The sequence below is a fragment of the Coregonus clupeaformis genome, chromosome 23 (genome assembly GCF_020615455.1).
Source record: "Coregonus clupeaformis isolate EN_2021a chromosome 23, ASM2061545v1, whole genome shotgun sequence".
Taxonomy (NCBI): Eukaryota; Metazoa; Chordata; class Actinopteri; order Salmoniformes; family Salmonidae; genus Coregonus; species Coregonus clupeaformis.
The window spans coordinates 48,111,208-48,131,353 of NC_059214.1; the positions used below are offsets into that span (position 1 = coordinate 48,111,208).

At 46.5% G+C, this 20,146-nt stretch overlaps 1 protein-coding gene across 6 annotated transcripts in view; it reads left to right on the top strand.

The window, feature by feature from the left end:
- LOC121536473 (tensin-1-like) overlaps positions 1-20,146 on the top strand; it is a 318,940-nt gene that overhangs the window by 282,598 nt on the left and 16,196 nt on the right. For 4 of the 6 annotated variants that reach the window (XM_045206739.1, XM_045206740.1, XM_045206743.1 and 1 more), the window contains 8 exons: positions 1,737-3,362; positions 6,256-6,321; positions 11,066-11,259; positions 11,394-11,532; positions 14,757-14,858; positions 16,728-16,905; positions 17,113-18,275; positions 19,357-19,443. In XM_045206739.1, the coding sequence (XP_045062674.1) occupies positions 1,737-3,362; positions 6,256-6,321; positions 11,066-11,259; positions 11,394-11,532; positions 14,757-14,858; positions 16,728-16,905; positions 17,113-18,275; positions 19,357-19,443 (3,555 nt within the window). The remainder of the gene's footprint in view (positions 1-1,736; positions 3,363-6,255; positions 6,322-11,065; positions 11,260-11,393; positions 11,533-14,756; positions 14,859-16,727; positions 16,906-17,112; positions 18,276-19,356; positions 19,444-20,146) is intronic. The other 2 variants (XM_045206741.1, XM_045206742.1) reach the window with 2 other exon arrangements.

Genomic DNA, 20,146 nt, shown 5'->3' on the forward strand with positions numbered 1-20,146 from the left:
CGGGTATGATTCCCAATCAGAGGCAGCTGTCGCTCGTTGTCTCTGATTGGGGATCATACTTAAGTAGCCTGGTTGCAGTCCTTGTTTGTGGGATCTTGTTCCGTGCAGGCTGGTTGTTGTATAGCCCATAGGACTTTCACGTCACGTTACGTGGTTTTGTTGTTTTGTATGTTTATTCTAGATAATAAACATGTACGCTTTTCACGCTGCTCCTTGGTCCGACCCGTCTCTCAACGTGCGTGACACCTAGATGATTCCACTTCACAATAACAGCACTTACAGTTGACCGGGGCAGCTCTAGCAGGGCAGAAATCTGACAAACTGACTTGTTGGAAAGGTGGCATCCTATTACTGTGCCATGTTGAAAGTCAATGAGCTCTTCAGTATGGGCCATTCTACTGCCAATGTTTGTCTATAGAGGATGCATGGCTGTGTGCTCGATTTGATACACCTGTCAGCAACGGGTGTGGCTGAAATAGCTAAATCCACTAATTTTAAGAGCCATGTAGTGTACCTCAATCGTCAGCAGTCAGTCCAGTTTTATTCCTTCAGAACTGATACATAGATCATACACAGGATACTCTGTATACAAACACATAAAACATACTCCCTCACTAATTTCTTAAAGGCCAATGCTTTTCAGGTGGCGGTAATTAGTGTCATTGACTTGATAAAGTGTGATTTCATCCCTTTTTCCACAGCACATACCATTCTTATTATACCATTCTTATTATACTTACTATAATATTCTTATTACATTTGACATTTTTAGTCATTTAGCAGACGCTTATCCAGAGCGACTTACAGTTAGTGAATACAGTTTTCATATTACAGCACATACCATTCTTATTTCCTGTCAGAGAGAGGCAGAAGTGGGCCAGTACCCAGTTCAACAGCAGCTGTTTTGGCATCGCCTGCACACTGAGAAATTACAATTCCTACTTCCTACTTCCTCTCGTCTTTTGCCTTCTCTTCTCCCTCTTCCCTCTGTTTCATTCTACTGGATTTAGTTGCTTTATCAGTATTACAGGTCTGTGTTGCTGAAAAATCATGATATTCACTATACCAAAATGTCCAAAAACTTTTGAATAACTTACAGTGCATTAAATGTTAACCATTGTACATGATATACTGCACCCCTCATCCTGTTCTGCCAGTCACCTTGTGTTAAAGGTCCCCACATCACTGGGTCGCTTCTCTTTTCAGTTCACTGCAGCTAGCAACTGGGACGAGCTGCAAAAAACACTCAAACTGGACAGTTTTATCTCCATCTCTTCATTCAAAGACTCAATCATGGACACTCTTACTGACAGTTGTGGCTGCTTCGCATTATGTATTGTTGTCTCTACCTTCTTGCCCTTTGTGCTGTTGTCTGTGCCCAATAATGTTTGTACCATGTCTTGTGTTGCTACCATGTTGTGCTGCTGCCATGTTGTGTTGCTACCGTGTTGTTGTCATGTTGTGTTGCTATCATGCTGTGTTGTCATGCTGTGGTGTTGTCTTAGGTCTCTCTTTATGTAGTGTTGTGGTGTCTCTCTTGACGTGATGTGTGTTTTGTCTTATATTTTTATTTCTAATCCCAGCCCCCGTCCCCGCAGGAGGCCTTTTGCCTCTTGGTAGGCTGTCATTGTAAATAAGAATTTGTTCTTAATTGACTTGCCTAGTTAAATCAAAATACTGTACAGTGTTATTCACCTCTTTGTAACCACCCCCTCCTTATGTCTTTCTCTCCCCAGACGTCATACACACGCAGGGCCCTCTGGACGGCAGCCCCTACGCTAAAGTCCGCAAGAAGGAGTCCATCGAGGGCGCGGTCACTGCCAACGGCCTCCTGCCCGCCGCCACCGAACACGTCCTTCCCGCGGTCGACCACGGCCTGTCGGTGAGCAGCGACTCCGGCAACTCCACGGCCTCCATTAAGACTGACCGCACTGATGAGCCAGCCCCGACAGCAGCAGTCCTCCAGGCAGCCCCCCCAGTGAGCCAGCCGCCAGCGGCCCAGGAAGAGACCCTGGTCTCGGGCACGGTCCTGGCCGTCCAGCCCATCAGTCCCCAGGAGAAGCAGGAGCTGGAGCAGCTGCTCAGTGGCCTGGAGGGCCCCATGCATTGCCAGGGCTACCTGTCGGGCGGAGGGATGGGGATAGGGGGAGGGGGACTACTTCACCTGGTGCCCGCCCAAGTTCACGTGAATGGCCACAACAGCAGCATGGACAGAGAAACAGATATTCTGGATGACGAGGTGGAACTGCCCACCAGTCAGGAGGGTAACAGCGTGGATAGCCTGGGCACTCTGTCATCCCTGGAAGGGAGAGCCACGCCAGCAGACCTCTATTACCAGACTGAGACCGTTATCAACGGGCAGGACAAGGTTCCCTATCTGGAGAGGAGCATCCCAGATGGGCCCCCGGAAAACGTTGCCTTCAATGTCGCAATAGGCTTACATGATGTGGCTGCACAGGTTCCCATCACCTTGGTGCAAAGCCTCTGCTCAGCTCAGGATGGGACAGGTGAGTCAGTTCCCCCGGCGAGCGATTACATTATCAGCCAGAATGGAAACCTGTATCGCTCACAGTCATTCGGTGCAGAGCAGAATCCCCTCCCCCGAGCGCCAGCACGCACCACCAGCAGTCGTAAAGCCGTCCAACGTGGGCTCAACGTGTGGCAGCAATATGGCGTCCCAGAAGAGCCGGTGATGGACGGGGTGTATTTTGGCTCTCCTCCTCCCTCCATGCCTCTACAGAGCCACCACAGCATGCCCCAGTACCCCCACCAGCAGACTGCCTCACAGCAGGAGATTGAGCAGTCCATTGAGGCCCTCAACCTGCTGATGATGGAACTGGACCCCGGCCGCCCATTGGGGCAGGTGCCGAAGTCCCAGAGTGCCCCGGGGGAGAACAAGGTGGTGGTGACCACGCAACCGTCCTTCTCCCAGACCCAGGCAAGACCCTCCTACCAGGCTGACTCAGCTATCTCGGGAAGCCCTGCGCCCAGCCTAGCCCAGGTCACGCTGAGGTCCTCCCCCTTCCAGCCGTCCACGTCACCAGAGCCCTCTGCCATCCAGAGACCAGCAGCCATCTACCAGCCTAGTCCCCCTGTAGCCCTCGTGCCAGGCTTCCCCACTGAACCTTCCAGCCAAGGGGCAGCCAGGACCAGCTCTCCCACCCAGGTCCCCACTAGCGGGGGCCTGCTGCAGCTGAAACCCGTCAACATGTACCCCGCCAGCACAATGTCCCTGTCCCTGTCCCCGGAGCTCCAGGAGCCCCAACAGAGCCGCAGTGCCACCTCCTCATCTCCCAAGCCGAGAGATGCAGAGCCTGATGAAGTGCTCCATGTGGAGGGCCTGGTAGCCCAGTGTGTGGCAGGTAAGACTGCAGATCTCATGTGTTGTCATTGGCATATAGGTGTGATTTCATATACAAGGGAAACAGGAAGGTGATATTCAAGTTGAGGACACATTAGCGTGTTAAATAGATAAACAAAAAACTGTCATATGTATGAAACACTAACAGAGAACATTACACTTTCTTTCCTTTTCAGTTTTTTTTTTAAACCTTTTTTTTTTCTACACAAAGAGATGAACAGAAAACAGCACAGCAGGACAACATGTATCTGTAAAAACCCCAGAGTAACATTCCCAGAGTAACCCTCAGAATATCCAATGGGAGGTCAGCTTGACTTTTCCTGGCTGGAAGCTCTGTCTTCTTGATGCACCGCGTTAGTGTTGATATGAGTCCTGTGAGGTCACAATGAAGCCATTGTACAAACAATGCTACGGCTCAGTGCTACGGCTCTTAATAAGCCACACATTGACAAGGGTAAACTGTCAGTGACATAATGTAACCATTTTAATGTATTTTGTCTGGGTGGCCAACCCTTTTCCAGGAGAACAGCCCATGTTCGGAGCAAGTTCGCTGTCTTAACCGAACACAGTTCTGCAGTGTGGAAACCTGCCGTAAAACCAACACAGACTAGTGACACGGAAACGTATTGCTAACCTGTGAAGGGACAGCTCTGATTCAACTGTAAGACAGAGACTGTTACAGTAATGGAGTTGAATAGAATATAATAGAATAGAAAGCATTAATGCATCTTCTTGATTCTGAAATGATGAGTGTTGGTGAAACACCATTATGGCCAGACAGTGATAGTATCATGGTGGTTTTATACACAGGTCTAATCAAACTTTATTTATAGTGCATTCGAAATTGCAACACACTTTACTGTAAAATTAGAAAATGAAGGAGAGTATGTTCAGTTATCACACAGCCACTTTGTTTCTCTGGTTGGACGGCTCAAAGACACTGATAGTAGACTTTCCATATGACATCATTTAGTTTTCAGGGTATACAGTGAGGGGAAAAAAGTATTTGATCCCCTGCTGATTTTGTACGTTTGCCCACTGACAAAGAAATGATCAGTCTATAATTTTAATGGTAGGTTTATTTGAACAGTGAGAGACAGAATAACAACAAAAAAATCTAGAAAAACGCATGTCAAAATGTTATAAATTGATTTGCATTTTAATGAGGGAAATAAGTATTTGACTCCCTCTCAATCAGAAAGATTTCTGGCTCCCAGGTGTCTTTTATACAGGTAACGAGCTGAGATTAGGAGCACACTCTTAGAGGGAGTGCTCCTAATCTCAGTTTGTTACCTGTATAAAAGACACCTGTCCACAGAAGCAATCAATCAATCAGATTCCAAACTCTCCACCATGGCCAAGACCAAAGAGCTCTCCAAGGATGTCAGGGACAAGATTGTAGACCTACACAAGGCTGGAATGGGCTACAAGACCATCGCCAAGCAGCTTGGTGAGAAGGTGAAAACAGTTGGTGCGATTATTCGCAAATGGAAGAAACACAAAAGAACTGTCAATCTCCCTCGGCCTGGGGCTCCATGCAAGATCTCACCTCGTGGAGTTGCTATGATCATGAGAACGGTGAGGAATCAGCCCAGCACTACACAGGAGGATCTTGTCAATGATCTCAAGGCAGCTGGGACCATAGTCACCAAGAAAACAATTGGTAACACACTACGCCGTGAAGGACTGAAATCCTGCAGCGCCTGCAAGGTCCCCCTGCTCAAGAAAGCACATATACAGGGCCATCTGAAGTTTGCCAATGAACATCTGAATGATTCAGAGGCGAACTGGGTGAAAGTGTTGTGGTCAGATGAGACCAAAATCGAGCTCTTTGGCATCAACTCATCTCGCCATGTTTGGAGGAGGAGGAATGCTGCCTATGACCCCAAGAGCACCATCCCCACCGTCAAACATGGAGGTGGAAACATTATGCTTTGGGGGTGTTTTTCTGCTAAGGGAACAGGACAACTTCATCGCATCAATGGGACGATGGACGGGGCCATGTACCGTCAAATCTTGGGTGAGAACCTCCTTCCCTCAGCCAGGGCATTGAAAATGGGTCGTGGATGGGTATTCCAGCATGACAATGACCCAAAACACACGGCCAAGGCAACAAAGGAGTGGCTCAAGAAGAATCACATTATGGTCCTGGAGTGGCCTAGCCAGTCTCCAGACCTTAATCCCATAGAAAATCTGTGGAGGGAGCTGAAGGTTCGAGTTGCCAAACGTCAGCCTCAAAACCTTAATGACTTGGAGAAGATCTGCAAAGAGGAGTGGAACAAAATCCCTCCTGAAATGTGTGCAAACCTGGTGGCCAACGACAAGAAACATCTGACCTCTGTGATTGCCAACAAGGGTTTTGCCACCATGTACTAAGTCATGTTTTGCAGAGGGGTCAAATACTTATTTCCCTCATTAAAATGCAAATCAATGTATAAAACATTTTTACATGTGTTTTTCTGGATTTTTTTGTTGTTATTCTTTCTCTCACTGTTCAAATACACCTACCATTGAAATTATAGACTGATCATGTCTTTGTCAGTGGGCAAACGTACAAAATCAGCAGGGGATCAAATACTTTTTTCCCCTCACTGTACAAGCCCACTTCGTCCACATGGACAGGCAGATGTCCACTGATGGTTATATTACTGACAGATTCACTGATACTCACTGATCATGTCAGTCATTTTTCTCATAGATGTTTGACATTTCTGTCATATTATGATTGTAATTCTGTACGTTTTTATTAACTAGCAAATAACTTTTCTTTGAATGTTTTCCTTTCTGTGGACCATCTCTTCATCTCTCTACCTCTCCCTCATTCTCCCTCCTTTTCATCATCTTCCTCCTCCTCATTCTTCTGCCGACTCCAATTATACCCCTGCTCTAACCAGAGTACTCGGCCCGAATGCAAGGCCGACTCGCGTCTCCTCGGTCTGAGCACCGTCGCTCCCTCTCTGGTTCGTTCCCCTCCTCCACTCCTCCCCTGTCTTTCCCTGCCACTGACTCCTCTTCTAAACGAACCTTGCTGACTGTCTTTCCATGACACTGACTCCTCTTCTAAATGAACCTTGCTGACTGTCTTTCCATGGCACTGACTCCTCTTCTAAACGAACCTTGCTGACTGTCTTTCCATGGCACTGACTCCTCTTCTAAACGAACCTTGCTGACTGTCTTTCCATGGCACTGACTCCTCTTCTAAACGAACCTTGCTGACTGTCTTTCCATGGCACTGACTCCTCTTCTAAACGAACCTTGCTGACTGTCTTTCCCTGCCACTGACTCCTCTTCTAAACGAACCTTGCTGACTGTCTTTCCATGACACTGACTCCTCTTCTAAACGAACCTTGCTGATTGTCTTTCCATGACACTGACTCCTCTTCTAAACGAACCTTGCTGACTGTCTTTCCCTGCCACTGACTCCTCTTCTAAACGAACCTTGCTGACTGTCTTTCCATGACACTGACTCCTCTTCTAAACGAACCTTGCTGACTGTCTTTCCATGACACTGCCTGCTAGTTTGCTGTGTGCATTTGTTGCTTCCTGTTTTATCATTTTCTAAACATCTCTGCCTCACTCTCTTTTTTCTCATTATCTATCTTTCTTTTTCTCTCTCTCTCTATCTCTCTGTCTCTCTCTCTCTCTCTCTCTCTCTCTCTCTCTCTCTCTCTCTCTCTCTATCTCTCTCTCGCTCCCTCTCTCTATCTCTCTCCCTCTCTCTCCCTATCTCTCTCTCTCTCTCTCTCTCTCTATCTCTCTCTCTCTCTCTCTCTCTCTCCCTCTCTCTTCTCTCTCTCTCTCTCTCTCTCTCTCTCTCTCTCTCTCTCTCTCTCTCTCTCTCTCTCTCTCTCTCTCTCTCTCTCTGTGTGTGTGTGTGTCTTGTCTCTCAATACACCGTCCTTCATCTCTGTTTGATTTTTATTTCTCAAGGTTAAGGCATTGACCCAACCCCAAAAAAGCATTTGGATAATGTTTAAATTTCAGAAGAACAAGATGAGGAAGCACAAAGGTGTCTCTGTGCAGACTCGCAGTAGAGCGCATGTCACAAGATACCGCCAGGGAACAATACCCAAGGCCAGGAAACACTGGCCTCTTTCAAGGCTGCTCTTTCCATCTTCTGTTTTTAACATTTCCATCGCTAGCAAAGGGCACTAATTCTATGGGGAAGACTGCTTTAGACTGCCTTTTTGAAAACATTGTGAAGGCCTTATCTGTCCATTGGTAGAGGTAGAATAGGATGCACTGTTTTGTTATTTCAGGGGCCTGGAGTGGTCTACAGAGTACTGTACGGTACTGTACTCCGCAAAGCCAGAGTAGTCCTTGGAGTACAATGACTGTAATGAATGACTACATCCATTCTATTTACACTGAGTGTACAAAACATTAAGAACACCTGCTCTTTCCATGCCATAGACTGACCAGGTGAAAGCTATGATCCCTTATTGATGTTACTTCATTGATGTTACTTGGGGGTTTCAGCTCAGGACTTGGAGCGTAGGTATAGCATGAGTAGAGCAAACATCCCCAGTGGAGAAAGTTTAGAATGGGGTCAGACCTGGTCTACTGGAAGAAAAACACTTTGTTTGGGTATTTGAATACATACAGTACATAGATATGCTTCCAATCTATTCAATACATTACTTTGAAGGGAATTCTCCTTCATTTTACCCCAGATAACCCTTCCTCACTATAACATGACAAGAGCATATTCACAGAGCGGTGGAGGGAGATGAAGAGAGCTCTAGCCCTGGCCTCATAAAATAGATTATCCCATTTCCTATGCCTTGGATCCATTTTATTCAATACAATATCTGTGTTTATATGGTTGAGAAACGAGGGGGGGGGGAGACAATTCCCCAAATATATCCTGGGAATCTCTGCTGTAACAGCTGGAAGCTATTAGCCATCGCCAGGGCAACGGCACAGTGTTTGACAGGCTCCGCTGTGCATACTGGGCCCATCTGTTTTGCGTGATTCCAGGACCGTTGGGTTGTGATGTATCTAACAATGCCCCTCCTCGATCCACAAATCAAAATCTGAGTTCAGCCTAGACATGTGACACTACTTAAGCCGTGCCATTGCAGGCAAATCATGAAATAAATAGATGGGCATATGAATTGCATGTGTGCAGGTTTTGGTGTTTTAGGCCTACACTTAGATCTTATCATGGTACTGTTTAGGTATGCAGCAAATTGTGTTCCAACAAAATACAATTAAGCCTTGTTCACACTGCACGCCTTAATGGTCAAATCAGTTTGGTTTTTCAAATCCATTTCGGAACACTGACTGTCCAAACAGCAAGTTAAAAGTGACCAAATAGGATTTTTTGTGTGTTCAGACAGCAGTCATTTGCTGACATGGCTACGCTAGTTGTTATAGTAACAACTGGTGTGTGTGCAGTGGTGTAGGCTGATTGGTGGTGGTGCTCCTGCTTCCGGTCACTCAGAAGTTATGTATTAAGCTAAAATGACGACAATGTCCGCCATGGACGTTTACCAGTTGCTTTGAATGTTCAAAATCATAGTGCAGGAACACTTTTAAAGCCTCAAAGGATAAGATTATCCAACTTTTTAGAGCTTTCTAGCACATTCACTAATTTGTTTGTAAACAACCTAGTTAGTTACTACATGTTGTTGACAAACTGTCAACAGAGTAGCTAGCAAGAGACAAGATATGCCGAATAACAGTCTAAAAACCACTTGTGGGCAAATACATCAGATTTGACCATACAGACACAAGTCGGATGGCCATAAATCAGATTTGTATCTGATTTTCAAATCACTTACAAAGGTGATTTGAAATGTGGATTTTGGGCTGTTCAGACTGCAGCAAAAATAACAGATTTGAATCAGATATGCAAAAATATAAGATTTAGTCACTTCAAACTGCCAATGTGCAAAAATATAAGATTTAGTCACTTCAAACTGCCAATGTGCAAAAATATAAGATTTAGTCACTTCAAACTGCCAATGTGCAAAAATATAAGATTTATGTGAACAAGGCTGTAGCTACACTATATTTCTGTTGATGTGTATACAGTGTTGTGCACTAGACAGACAGAAAGTTAGTTTGCCTCTTAGAAGACCGCTATCCTTTGATATCACTTTTCTCCCTCCAAAAACCCCTGTGTAGCTTTTGTCATTCAGTTTAAGGTTGTGTAATAGGAGATGTTTCCTCAGAGTCATGAATATGATTTGGGGTACCCAAACACATAAGGAATGTCTGACTCTTATGTGACCAAAGAGGCCAGATCTATTCTGACAGTAACTATAAGCCTCTTAGTTTCCCACAGCTGCAGGCTAATGCTATCGCTAACTCTCCCCCTGTGGATATATCGGCTGGCTTATCCAGCCAGAGGCTGAGCTAGGGCTCGTAAATATTTTTTCACGGTTTCCATAACAGTCGACTCTCGCACTAGGGTGTGTTTGCATGCTTTTCCATCTTTGGGAGGGTATGTCAGAACTTCAAGCCAGGAGAATCCATGAATCAGATGGATAGTTTGTTTGCAGACAGTCAGTGCTAGCTACAGAGTACATTGCGTAAAACCTGGACGAAAAAGCAATGGAGGTGTTTATGCGCAATTTTCCAATGACTCTCAAAGAGAATAATCTTTACCCTAAACTTAAAGAACCCAGGGAAACGTTTAACATATCTTTAGGAAAAGCTGGATTTGATACAAAACATACAATGCGTGGCATGCTTACGTTAACCTAACGTCTCTGGCAACGAATGAACAAAAACAAGTTCTCTCTAAAAGTTCCCTCCAAAAACATTCCCTCCACATATTGTGTCTGTTTAGATTTTTCCCCCTCCCTTTTCCTTTCCAAACTGCACATAGCCCTGCAAAGCCGGCTGTTCGCTTCCCATAGTCACAACCTGTTTTCAGCAAAACCAACTCCAGTACCCCACCCGACCATGCAGTAACTAACACATTAGGATAATGCTCTTACAGAAATCCTGTTTGTTTTACACTGGCAGCTCTCTCCTTCCCTCCAAACCCACCCACTGAAATTAGCTTACTGGACCCTTTGAGGTTCATCCAAAACGTTAGCTACTGCCACAGACCATTACCCAGATAACAAGAATTACAAATTTAGACTGTTTCACTGATGTACCAGCGAATTCCTGATAATCTTGTGGCTTTCAAGGAGAACATTGATCCATACTGTTCCCCACTGAACAACCCAGAGCTCTTATAAGCAGATCAATTGATACACACTGTTTCCCACTGAACAACCCAGAGCTCTTATAAGCAGAACATTGATCCATACTGTTCCCCACTGAACAACCCAGAGCTCTTATAAGCAGAACATTGATCCATACTGTTTCCCACTGAACAACCCAGAGCTCTTATAAGCAGAACATTGATCCATACTGTTCCCCACTGAACAACCCAGAGCTCTTATAAACAGTGCCTGATTGTAGTGAGAAAAGTTCTGATCCGAGTGTTCAACATCAAGTAGCATTTTGAAAGGTCAGCTTTGCCGTTTCTAACCGCTTACTTGGTAACTGTGTCCTTATTATGTTGCTCCTGTGGATTAATGGCTGTGCGAAACGTTGCTGCTTTGCGGTGAAGAGCTGCATTATCAAGAGCATGATAATGATATGTGTGTTTGCAAAGATTTATTTATTTTTTTACAAACCACTTGTGTGCAATGTGAGCGAGTTGTGATCAAATGTGACCCCCCTGAATGATCTTGGCAGGTGTCCAGTCCTGTGGGACGTCATTGGACGAGGCATCGGCCCCGCCCCATCACCGCACCGCCAGCGAGGGACAATGCATCAATGGCCACAACGAAAGCTCCTCCTACGAACCCCCGGTCCGCTCCCCTATTCGTTGCGTCTCACCGGAGTTCGTCAACACCATAGCGCTGAATCCCGGGGGGCGGCCCAAGGAGGTAGAATGCTCCGCCCCTAGCCCTAAACTTCTCTAGTGTGTCTCATTATTATATATTATAGGGTTGTGATGACCATAATGAATACTAATATATGTGTGTATCTGTGTGCATCTCCATGTTTTCCCTCCCTCCAGAGACACATCCACAGCTACAGAGAGGCCTTTGAGGAGTTGGATGGAGGCCCAGTCAGCCCCACGCCCACTATTGGTGGTGAGGTGTTCCCCCAAACCCCTGCCTTCCCTGTCTCGCCGCAAACCCCTTACTTCAACCTGTGTAAGTCTCCCCTCTGGCTGGCTGATGGCGCTGTGGAACTCAGGGATTTTACCATAGAGAATATTTAAAGACGTTCAGCGTTTACCATAGTGAACATCTAAAGAAATGTCTTACAGAAGGAAGTAGCATTAAATCTAAAGTCTAACTGTATAGGCTATTATAGTACATCATGAGAATGACATGTTGCATTCAGGTATGTACAGGTTCACAATGTAGAAACTATACAACTGATATTATGATAAATAACTTCAGGGTGGAATTAGTCTAGCTTTGTCTGGTTGGTTTTAATTCTTCTATCATAAAAATGTTCCTCTTCATCTCAAAAAAGAATAGACTGCCTCTCCCATTCCCCCAGCATTCAACCCTGTTTAGATGTAGGGCTAATTAACTACATTTCCCACATGACAAAATCTATTTCAAACCCATTCAGACAGATTTGAGTAGGCAGTGAAGGCAGGATAAATCCTAATAAGGCCACAGAGACCACACGGTCTGAGAGGCCACACGGTCTGAGAGGCCACACGGTCTGAGAGGCCACACGGTCTGGGAGGCCACACGGTCTGGGATGCCACACGGTCTGAGAGGCCACACGGTCTGAGAGACCACACAGTCTGAGATGCCACACGGTCGGTCTGAGAGGCCACACGGTCTGAGATGCCACACGGTCTGAGATGCCACACGGTCTGAGATGCCACACGGTCTGAGATGCCACACGGTCTGAGAGGCCACACGGTCTGAGTGGCCACACGGTCTGAGAGGCCACACGGTCTGAGAGGCCACACGGTCTGAGTGGCCACACGGTCTGAGAGGCCACACGGTCTGAGAGGCCACACGGTCTGAGTGGCCACACGGTCTGAGAGGCCACACGGTCTGAGAGGCCACACGGTCTGAGATGCCACACGGTCTGAGATGCCACACGGTCGGTCTGAGAGGCCACACGGTCTGAGAGGCCACACGGTCTGAGATGCCACACGGTCTGAGAGGCCACACTGTTTGCCATTGTCTCGGCTCATAGAAAAGCCTGAGTCATCCTATCAGACAGAATCCCACCTCTCCTGCCTTCTAGGCAGTAATTCAGTGGGCTTAGAAATATGCTGCCATCCACAGATCAACATATCCTGGGATTCCACCAGTCTTCAATATGAAAGATAGGCACCGTCTAATTTCTTGATTTTATTCGGTGCCTGACTTTTCATTTGGGTTAAGGCAATGAGCTGGATCTAGACACAATAGCCTGAGTTGTGGATTTATCTTGGCATTCGACTACTTTTGAGGTCAGGAAACGTTTCACTGTGATGATTATGGAGTGAACTGTCCCTTTAAATACCATGTCAGTGACCAGCTCTACCAGTTACCTCATCTCCCCCTGGGCAAGGCCCTAAAAACGCCTCGTAAAAACCCTATAGCCTTTTTACTGCCCTTAAAGGTGTTACCCCCCCCCCACAACCTTCCATGCAAAGCAGGAACACAGTGTGCACACAGCCATTGAGTACTTATTTTTCCTAGCTAAACCATGAAGATGTATGATATCTCTTTCAATGTAAGAAGATTCAAGTCAAGTATGCATCCACTTAAATGCATCTACTAGTAGTATGCTTTTACACAAGTATACATCCCACATTCAATATGGTTACGGGTCCGGAAAGCTGACGTTGGACCAGTGATTAGGGCTACCCTGATCCCTATCACCGGCACATCCACGGCCCCCTCTCACCTCTAGACCTTTAGAGCATCCCCCCACCAATACCCATTTTCCCAACACGACCCACCAAAAGGTAGGGGATTTAGGTTGCCATACAGAACAAAGAATTGATTGGGATTATTTGGTAAGTGGAGGATGATGCACGTCCCTAGTCCCACTGTTGACGGTGTCGACCATCTTGGTCGAGGCTAAGTGACCCTGGAGTGACCACCAGCTCTCCCCTTCTGCCTATCATAGCCTCCCGCACTGCTTTACCCAGCATGCCGCTGGAGAGCAGTACCTCTTAAGACATAGGAGCCCCTTCTGGACTTGAGGTCCACACCACATTAAGGAAACATACACTTATTCACTAACACTCATTCACTCACTCACACACACACACGAACACAGACACACACACATACATATGCACACACACACACACACACACACACACACGAACACACACACACACACGAACACAGACACACACACGCACACACATATGCACACACACGCACACACACACACACACACACACACACACACACACACACACACACACACACACACACACACACACACAAATATTTTCTAAATAACTAAACCTCACTGTCCTAAGGGTACTGGTGCTCCATTTGACTGTTGTCATATATGTATTCCTTTTGCCATCATTTTGGTAGGCAGCAACTTTTCCTCCAGCAGCCTTATCTTGTCTTATCTTGTCTTATCTTGTCTTATCTTGTCTTTTCATACATACTGCATGTCAGTGAGTCACTGTTGTTCTTTTTTGTATCCGTGTTGTCGCTCTTCAGAGCCGCTGTGCATTTGTGTGCATGGCACACCTTTACTCACATCCTGCCTTGTGTGTGGTGACAGTGTCACTCAGAGGTGATAGGTCACACTGTGATAGGTGACCTGCATGGCCCTCCTATAGAGCATGAGGCATGGGCACAACCCTCACACCTCTAGCTGTGTCCGTCATGATATCACCGATGTTGTTGTGTGTCACCGTGTCACATTTCGTTGTTGTGATGTCTTGACAGCTCATCACCTGTACGCACCATATGTAAACACACACATTGGGTTTCCTGGGCCCAGATTAAGCCTAGTCCTGGAGTAGAAATAACTTTCAAAAGATGTTCTCCATTGAGCATGCTTTTTATTCCAAGACTAGGGTTATTCTGGGTCCGAGAAACCAGTCCTTTATGTTCCTATTTAAGAGGCGTATGATGAGCTCATAGAACACGTTCAGCAATGAGCAACCTGTCTTGGAATTCAGGATTCTAACAGTTTAATAAATGTAGGCTGCATACCTTACATAGACACAAACCAGCAAACACACCCACACACACACACCCACACACACACACACACACACACACACACACACACACACACACACACACACACACACACACACAGAGGTACAACACGAAAAGCACAGGTGTTTACTGTCAAGACTGTTGTAATGAAGTATGCTAAATGCTAAGTTATGCTAAGTCATGTTGCTAAAGTATGTTATGTTATTTTTTCCTCCTAGGCCAAGCTCGTTCCCCTCCAGGTCTGATGAAGACCCCTCTCTCTGCCTTGGGCCTCAAACCCCACAACCCAGCCGAGATCCACCTCAACCAGAGTGGCTCAGGTGAGTTAGCACCATTTATTCTATTAGCATAGAATTGCTCCATTCATAGGGTTGAAGAGCCTGTTAGAGCCTGCATAGCATTGTGCTACTTACATAGCATAGTGCTAACATGTAAGCATAGCATCTGTTAGCATAGTGCTAGACCCTTGAGGCCTCACCAATGTTAGCATAGTGAACTAGCTTTAGTTTGAGATACTAGTAGCATGTGTAGCAACAGGTCATTGAGCCTGTCTACTGTTTACCCCTTAAACTATAACTACACCCCCCTTCGCTGTATAATCCACCTCTTCATTTTGGTTGTACAAGCCCTCCTTCTCGGTTAAACTACTCACCAGTAAATTGAACAGTGTTTATGTTTCATATGTGGCGATATTGTGGTTGATTTTAGTGACCTAGGAATGTGTACGAAAGCTTGATTTATGGTCCACCTTCGTAGGGGTTGCATGTTAATGCAGTCTTTTGAATCCCATATTTACACAGCCGACAGGCTAAATGCGAGAGAGACCCCAGAAATATAATTGTAACCTCTTTTTCATCCTCTCCTCTTGGCCTTTATGTTTGTCTAGTAGGGGCAGGAGCAATACGATCCCCTTGCTGGATGAGGGTTCTAGGAGGGGTGTTTGACTTGGCTCACGAGATGCGGACCCCTCTGCTTTGTTGTTCCTTCTGCGCTGACTGTTTCCAACATTTTGGTCATTTTAGCAGACGCTCTTGTCCAGAGCGACTTACAGGAGCAATCAGGGTTAAATGCCTTGCTCAAGGGCACATTTCACTGTTAGTCTACACCTGTTATTTACCACGTGACAAATAAAATGTGATCAACCAGTTCTTCTCCCCTAACTTTCTCTTCTCATCCTCTGCCTCCCTTCTCATTCCTTTCTTCCCTCTCTTTCTCTCGCTCTTCTTGTTCTTGACTCTTTCCTTCACTTCACGTCGCCTCAGACACTGAGAGCAGTAAGAGTGAGGAAGTTAAGAACATCGCCTGATCATCAATCAGAACTCCCCAGAGAGCATCCTTGTCATAAACCTCTTATTTTTTCTCACTCTTTTTTTTCTGGACACTTCTCATCTCCCATCCAACTTTCATCCACCCATCTCAGGTGTTACTTCACAATTGAGACTTCACAATGATGCACTTTTTCTCCATTTCTTTCTGTTCAGTGTTGTGTTTGCTGTTGTCACCACACCTCTTGTTCCATTCAGTCACTGTATGTGCCATGGGGTAATTATTGTGGGATCTCCAGAAGAGAACAGAACAGCAACGGAACACAAATAGTTTCTAGATTTTTCTAGTCTTTGCGATGCAACGTTATGTGGGTTTGAGAGCTAGCAGACCGTGCTCTTGCTAGGTTCTTGTAAACATCATTGGCCTGTCGAGGGGGCAATAAAACATGTATTTCATTATGTACAAGCAGGTCTGGTGACATGCTCCTGATGGGGAAACAGTGAATATGATGCAGAATGGACTCAGTCAGGTTGATTGGCTGCAGCGGGTGACTCTGATGATGAATTCAGTGAATGAAGAATAATAGAATGAGTCTGAAGCCCATTGTCGCCTCTCAGGGTCACTGGACTGCTAAACTCTAACTCTGTAGTTCCATTCATAGGAGTTTAAAGATTGTTTACCCAAAGTACAGGATGACTTGATTTCCAAACAACTCACTAATACTGAATTCAGTAGGTGAGAAAACAAAGAATGTTTGAAATGTAAAAGGAAAATGATGGCATGTTTACAAGGTGTTTACAAGGACACCTACTGTCACTGTTTAGGGGGAAAGCCTTCCTGTGAAGCCAGCATCATCATCTTCACACAGTACTGTACACACTGTAATGAAATCAGCCTTAATGGCCAACTATGTATCTCTTCAGAGCCACTGAGCTATGTGGAGTCAGTGGCCAGATCGGCTGTGGCTGGCGGGGGACCAGCAGGATCACCCGTGACCCTCACCTCCACAGGAGAGACCTTGGCTAGGCAGACGACCCCTGACCCCTCCCCAACCCTCAACCCCCTACTGTCTAGCAGCAGCCCCATCCACAGATCAGAGGGGTGAGTACGAAGCAAACAACATTAAACATACACTGGTTACATTACATGATATTGGTAAGGAACCAGTGTTCCTGAAATATACTACATGTTTACAGATAGTAAGGGACCCATAGGTGTTAATACAGCATTTAGGTAATTCTACTGTAGGCGTCTTTCTAAACACGGTGTTTTCAGAAATGTCGTCCCCCCCTCCTCTCGCTCCCTCAGAGAACACCCCTTGGCTGACAGCAGTGTGAGCATCCCCTCGCAAGCGGCCATTGATTCCGGCTTACGCTCCTTTCCTTCCGAGGGCGCGTATCCCATCCCCTTCCCCACCCCTACCCCCATTGCCACTCCCACCCCATACCTCCAGGCCCTGGGAATCCCCACCTCCTCCTACCTGAGCTCCAACTCCCCCAGCCTGTCCTACCTGTGTTCCCCCACCACCACACCCTCCTACCTGGGTCCCAGTGGCCCCATGGGGAGCTACTTCTCCCCGGACCCCAGCCCCCCCCAGCCCCAGCCGGAGGTATCCGCCCGGGAAAGCCTTGTGGCCGTCCGTCCCTCGTCAGTATCAGGAAGTCTCCACACACTGCATCGCGACCCCAACACCTCATCCACCATCCCCTCCCTCCAACATCGGCACCAGCCCACCAATCAGTGCAATCCTGTCATGGGCCACCAGCCCTCTCCAGCCAATGGCATTGTGGAGTTTGGGATCCCTGGGATAGTAATGACAGGAAGTCCCGTGTTGGGCCGCCACCACTATAACCCATGTGTGTCCCAGGGGACACAATCCAGCCCAGTGCTGAGCCGACAACCGTCTCTGACGCAGGCCTGCCAGGACAGCCCCGTGCTCAGCCGCCAGCCCTCCCTCACTTACAGCCAACCCATCCAGACCAGTATCCAGAGAAGTCCGGTGCTGAGCCGACAGCCATCCCTCACCCACCAGCAGGGCAGGGGTAGTAGTCCGGTACTGGGCCGACACCCGTCCCTCGGCCAGATGTCACAACGCAGTCCGAGTCTGGACCGACACCCAATGCTGCATAGTAGTGGCTACACCACCCCGGACGAGAGACACGGAACCCTGTCCCGTCAGAGCAGCTCCTCTGGCTACCACCCGCCCTCCACGCCCTCCTTCCCCGTCTTCCCCGCGGGCTACCTGGACGGGGGGATGGTGGGGGTAAGGCAGGGCAGTCCGGACCCCCAGGCACAGGCTCAACCCCAGCTTCCGGAGAAGAGGCGCATGTCGAGCGGGGAGAGGCCCAACGGGGGGCTCTCGTACGGGACGCTGAATGGGAAAGTGTCCTCCCCCATGTCGAGTGGAGGCAGCACACCCAGCACTAGCTACTTTCATACACTGCCGGACTTCTCCAAGTTTAACATGACTGGTAAGACCACCTTGAAAACACTCTTAAAACGTAGCTACTGACGCAGTAAAGAGCATCCCCAACTAGCACGGACATCCCTAGCAAACAGGAAGTAAAGATCAGTGTATTTTCAAGGACTATGTTTTTTTTTAAATGGGTAATTAACATGAAACTCATCAACTATATTTTTAGGGATAACTTTTGATATGTGTTTAGCCACAATTGAGGTTTTTCTACAAATAAGATCTTTGTGAAAATTGTTACCCAATGCATACCTGAACTATGATTACACTAGTACCTAACTACATAACTACAATGTAAATCCATTTGTTTTCCTACACTAGTTTTTCAGTGAAACCAGATGAAGTGATTAGTTCTAGTAAAGTATAGTGAGGTAACGTGAATGCGGTCATACTCCAGTGGTTTTAGCTGAGCAGGAGCTCAGTTGGACTTACTTCTGTCTGTAAACACATTGCAGAGCAGATAAGTGAATTAATGTACTCCGAGGCAGCCCAGCCAGGCCCAGATGCTAGGCTGAGATAGAACTGGCATCCGGCCCAGAGCCTTGGTTGGCAGCCATTTTTGCGTCTGCAGCGGTTTTTCAAAGCTCCATTCCATCTTATACTGAGTATACTAACAGCAGAGTCCAGCAACTACTTATATGGTCACAGATACAGATACTGGCTTGTTTGCGAGGGTTGGCGCTAGGAGGTAACTCGCTAATAGCGCATATTCACTAATCTCTACACAATAAGGAGCTGTTAATGTTGTTTGGAAGTCCAGTTGATTTCTAGATCGGAGGGTCTTGGTCAGGATGATCCTCATGAAGCATCACTGCTGCTGTCTTGTTCCAGGTCTCTCTTGAAAAATAGATGTTTATCTCAACAAGACTAACCTGGTTAAATAAAGGTTAAATCAATCAATCACAGAGCCCCAAGACTCAATTCAATGTAATGTGACATGCAGCATTCACGCAGTATCATATAAACATGCCCTTTTTAACATGGTCAAATCAAATGACCTAATGGTTTTGGTTACTGTGGAAATGCCAGGTAAATCTACATGTCATGGTTTCAACACTACTTCTAATTCCTTCTCCTAGACGGGAGTCCAGAGACCAGGCTAAATGTAAAGTTTGTTCAGGATACGTCCAAGTTCTGGTACAAGCCTAACATCTCCCGTGAACAAGGTGAGTGAGACTGTTGTCATAGGGGGAAGAGATTAAACGTAACACTAGTTATCTTATCCCACTAGTTGTTCCTCTAGCTAGCATAAGGCCTATCTAAGGTAAAATGTGGCCGAGAATGTTCTTTATTTAGTAACCGTGAGAAAGTCAGGATGTGTGTTTGTTGTAAACCCTGTTGGATCCACCTGAAACATCATCCCCGACACACACATGTCCTAATTGACCATGTTCTGTTGTGTTGTTTTCTGTTGTGTTCTGTTGTGTTGTGTTGTGTTCTGTTGTGTTCTGTTGTGTTCTGTTGTGTTCTGTTGTGTTGTGTTGTGTTCTGTTATGTTCTGTTGTGTTCTGTTGTGTTCTGTTATGTTATGTTCTGTTGTGTTCTGTTGTGTTCTGTTATGTTCTGTTGTGTTCTGTTGTGTTCTGTTATGTTCTGTTATGTTCTGTTGTGTTCTGTTGTGTTCTGTTCTGTTCTGTTCTGTTCTGTTGTGTTCTGTTATGTTCTGTTGTGTTCTGTTGTGTTGTGTTGTGTTCTGTTGTGTTCTGTTGTGTTGTGTTGTGTTCTGTTGTGTTCTGTTGTGTTCTGTTCTGCTGTGAGGTCACTGTGTGGTCACTGTGAGGTCACTGCTGTTGGCCCCCACATCTGCTTCTACTCTCTCTCTTATTGGATTACATCATCTGGGTTTAAACACAAGCACATGCTCTGCTG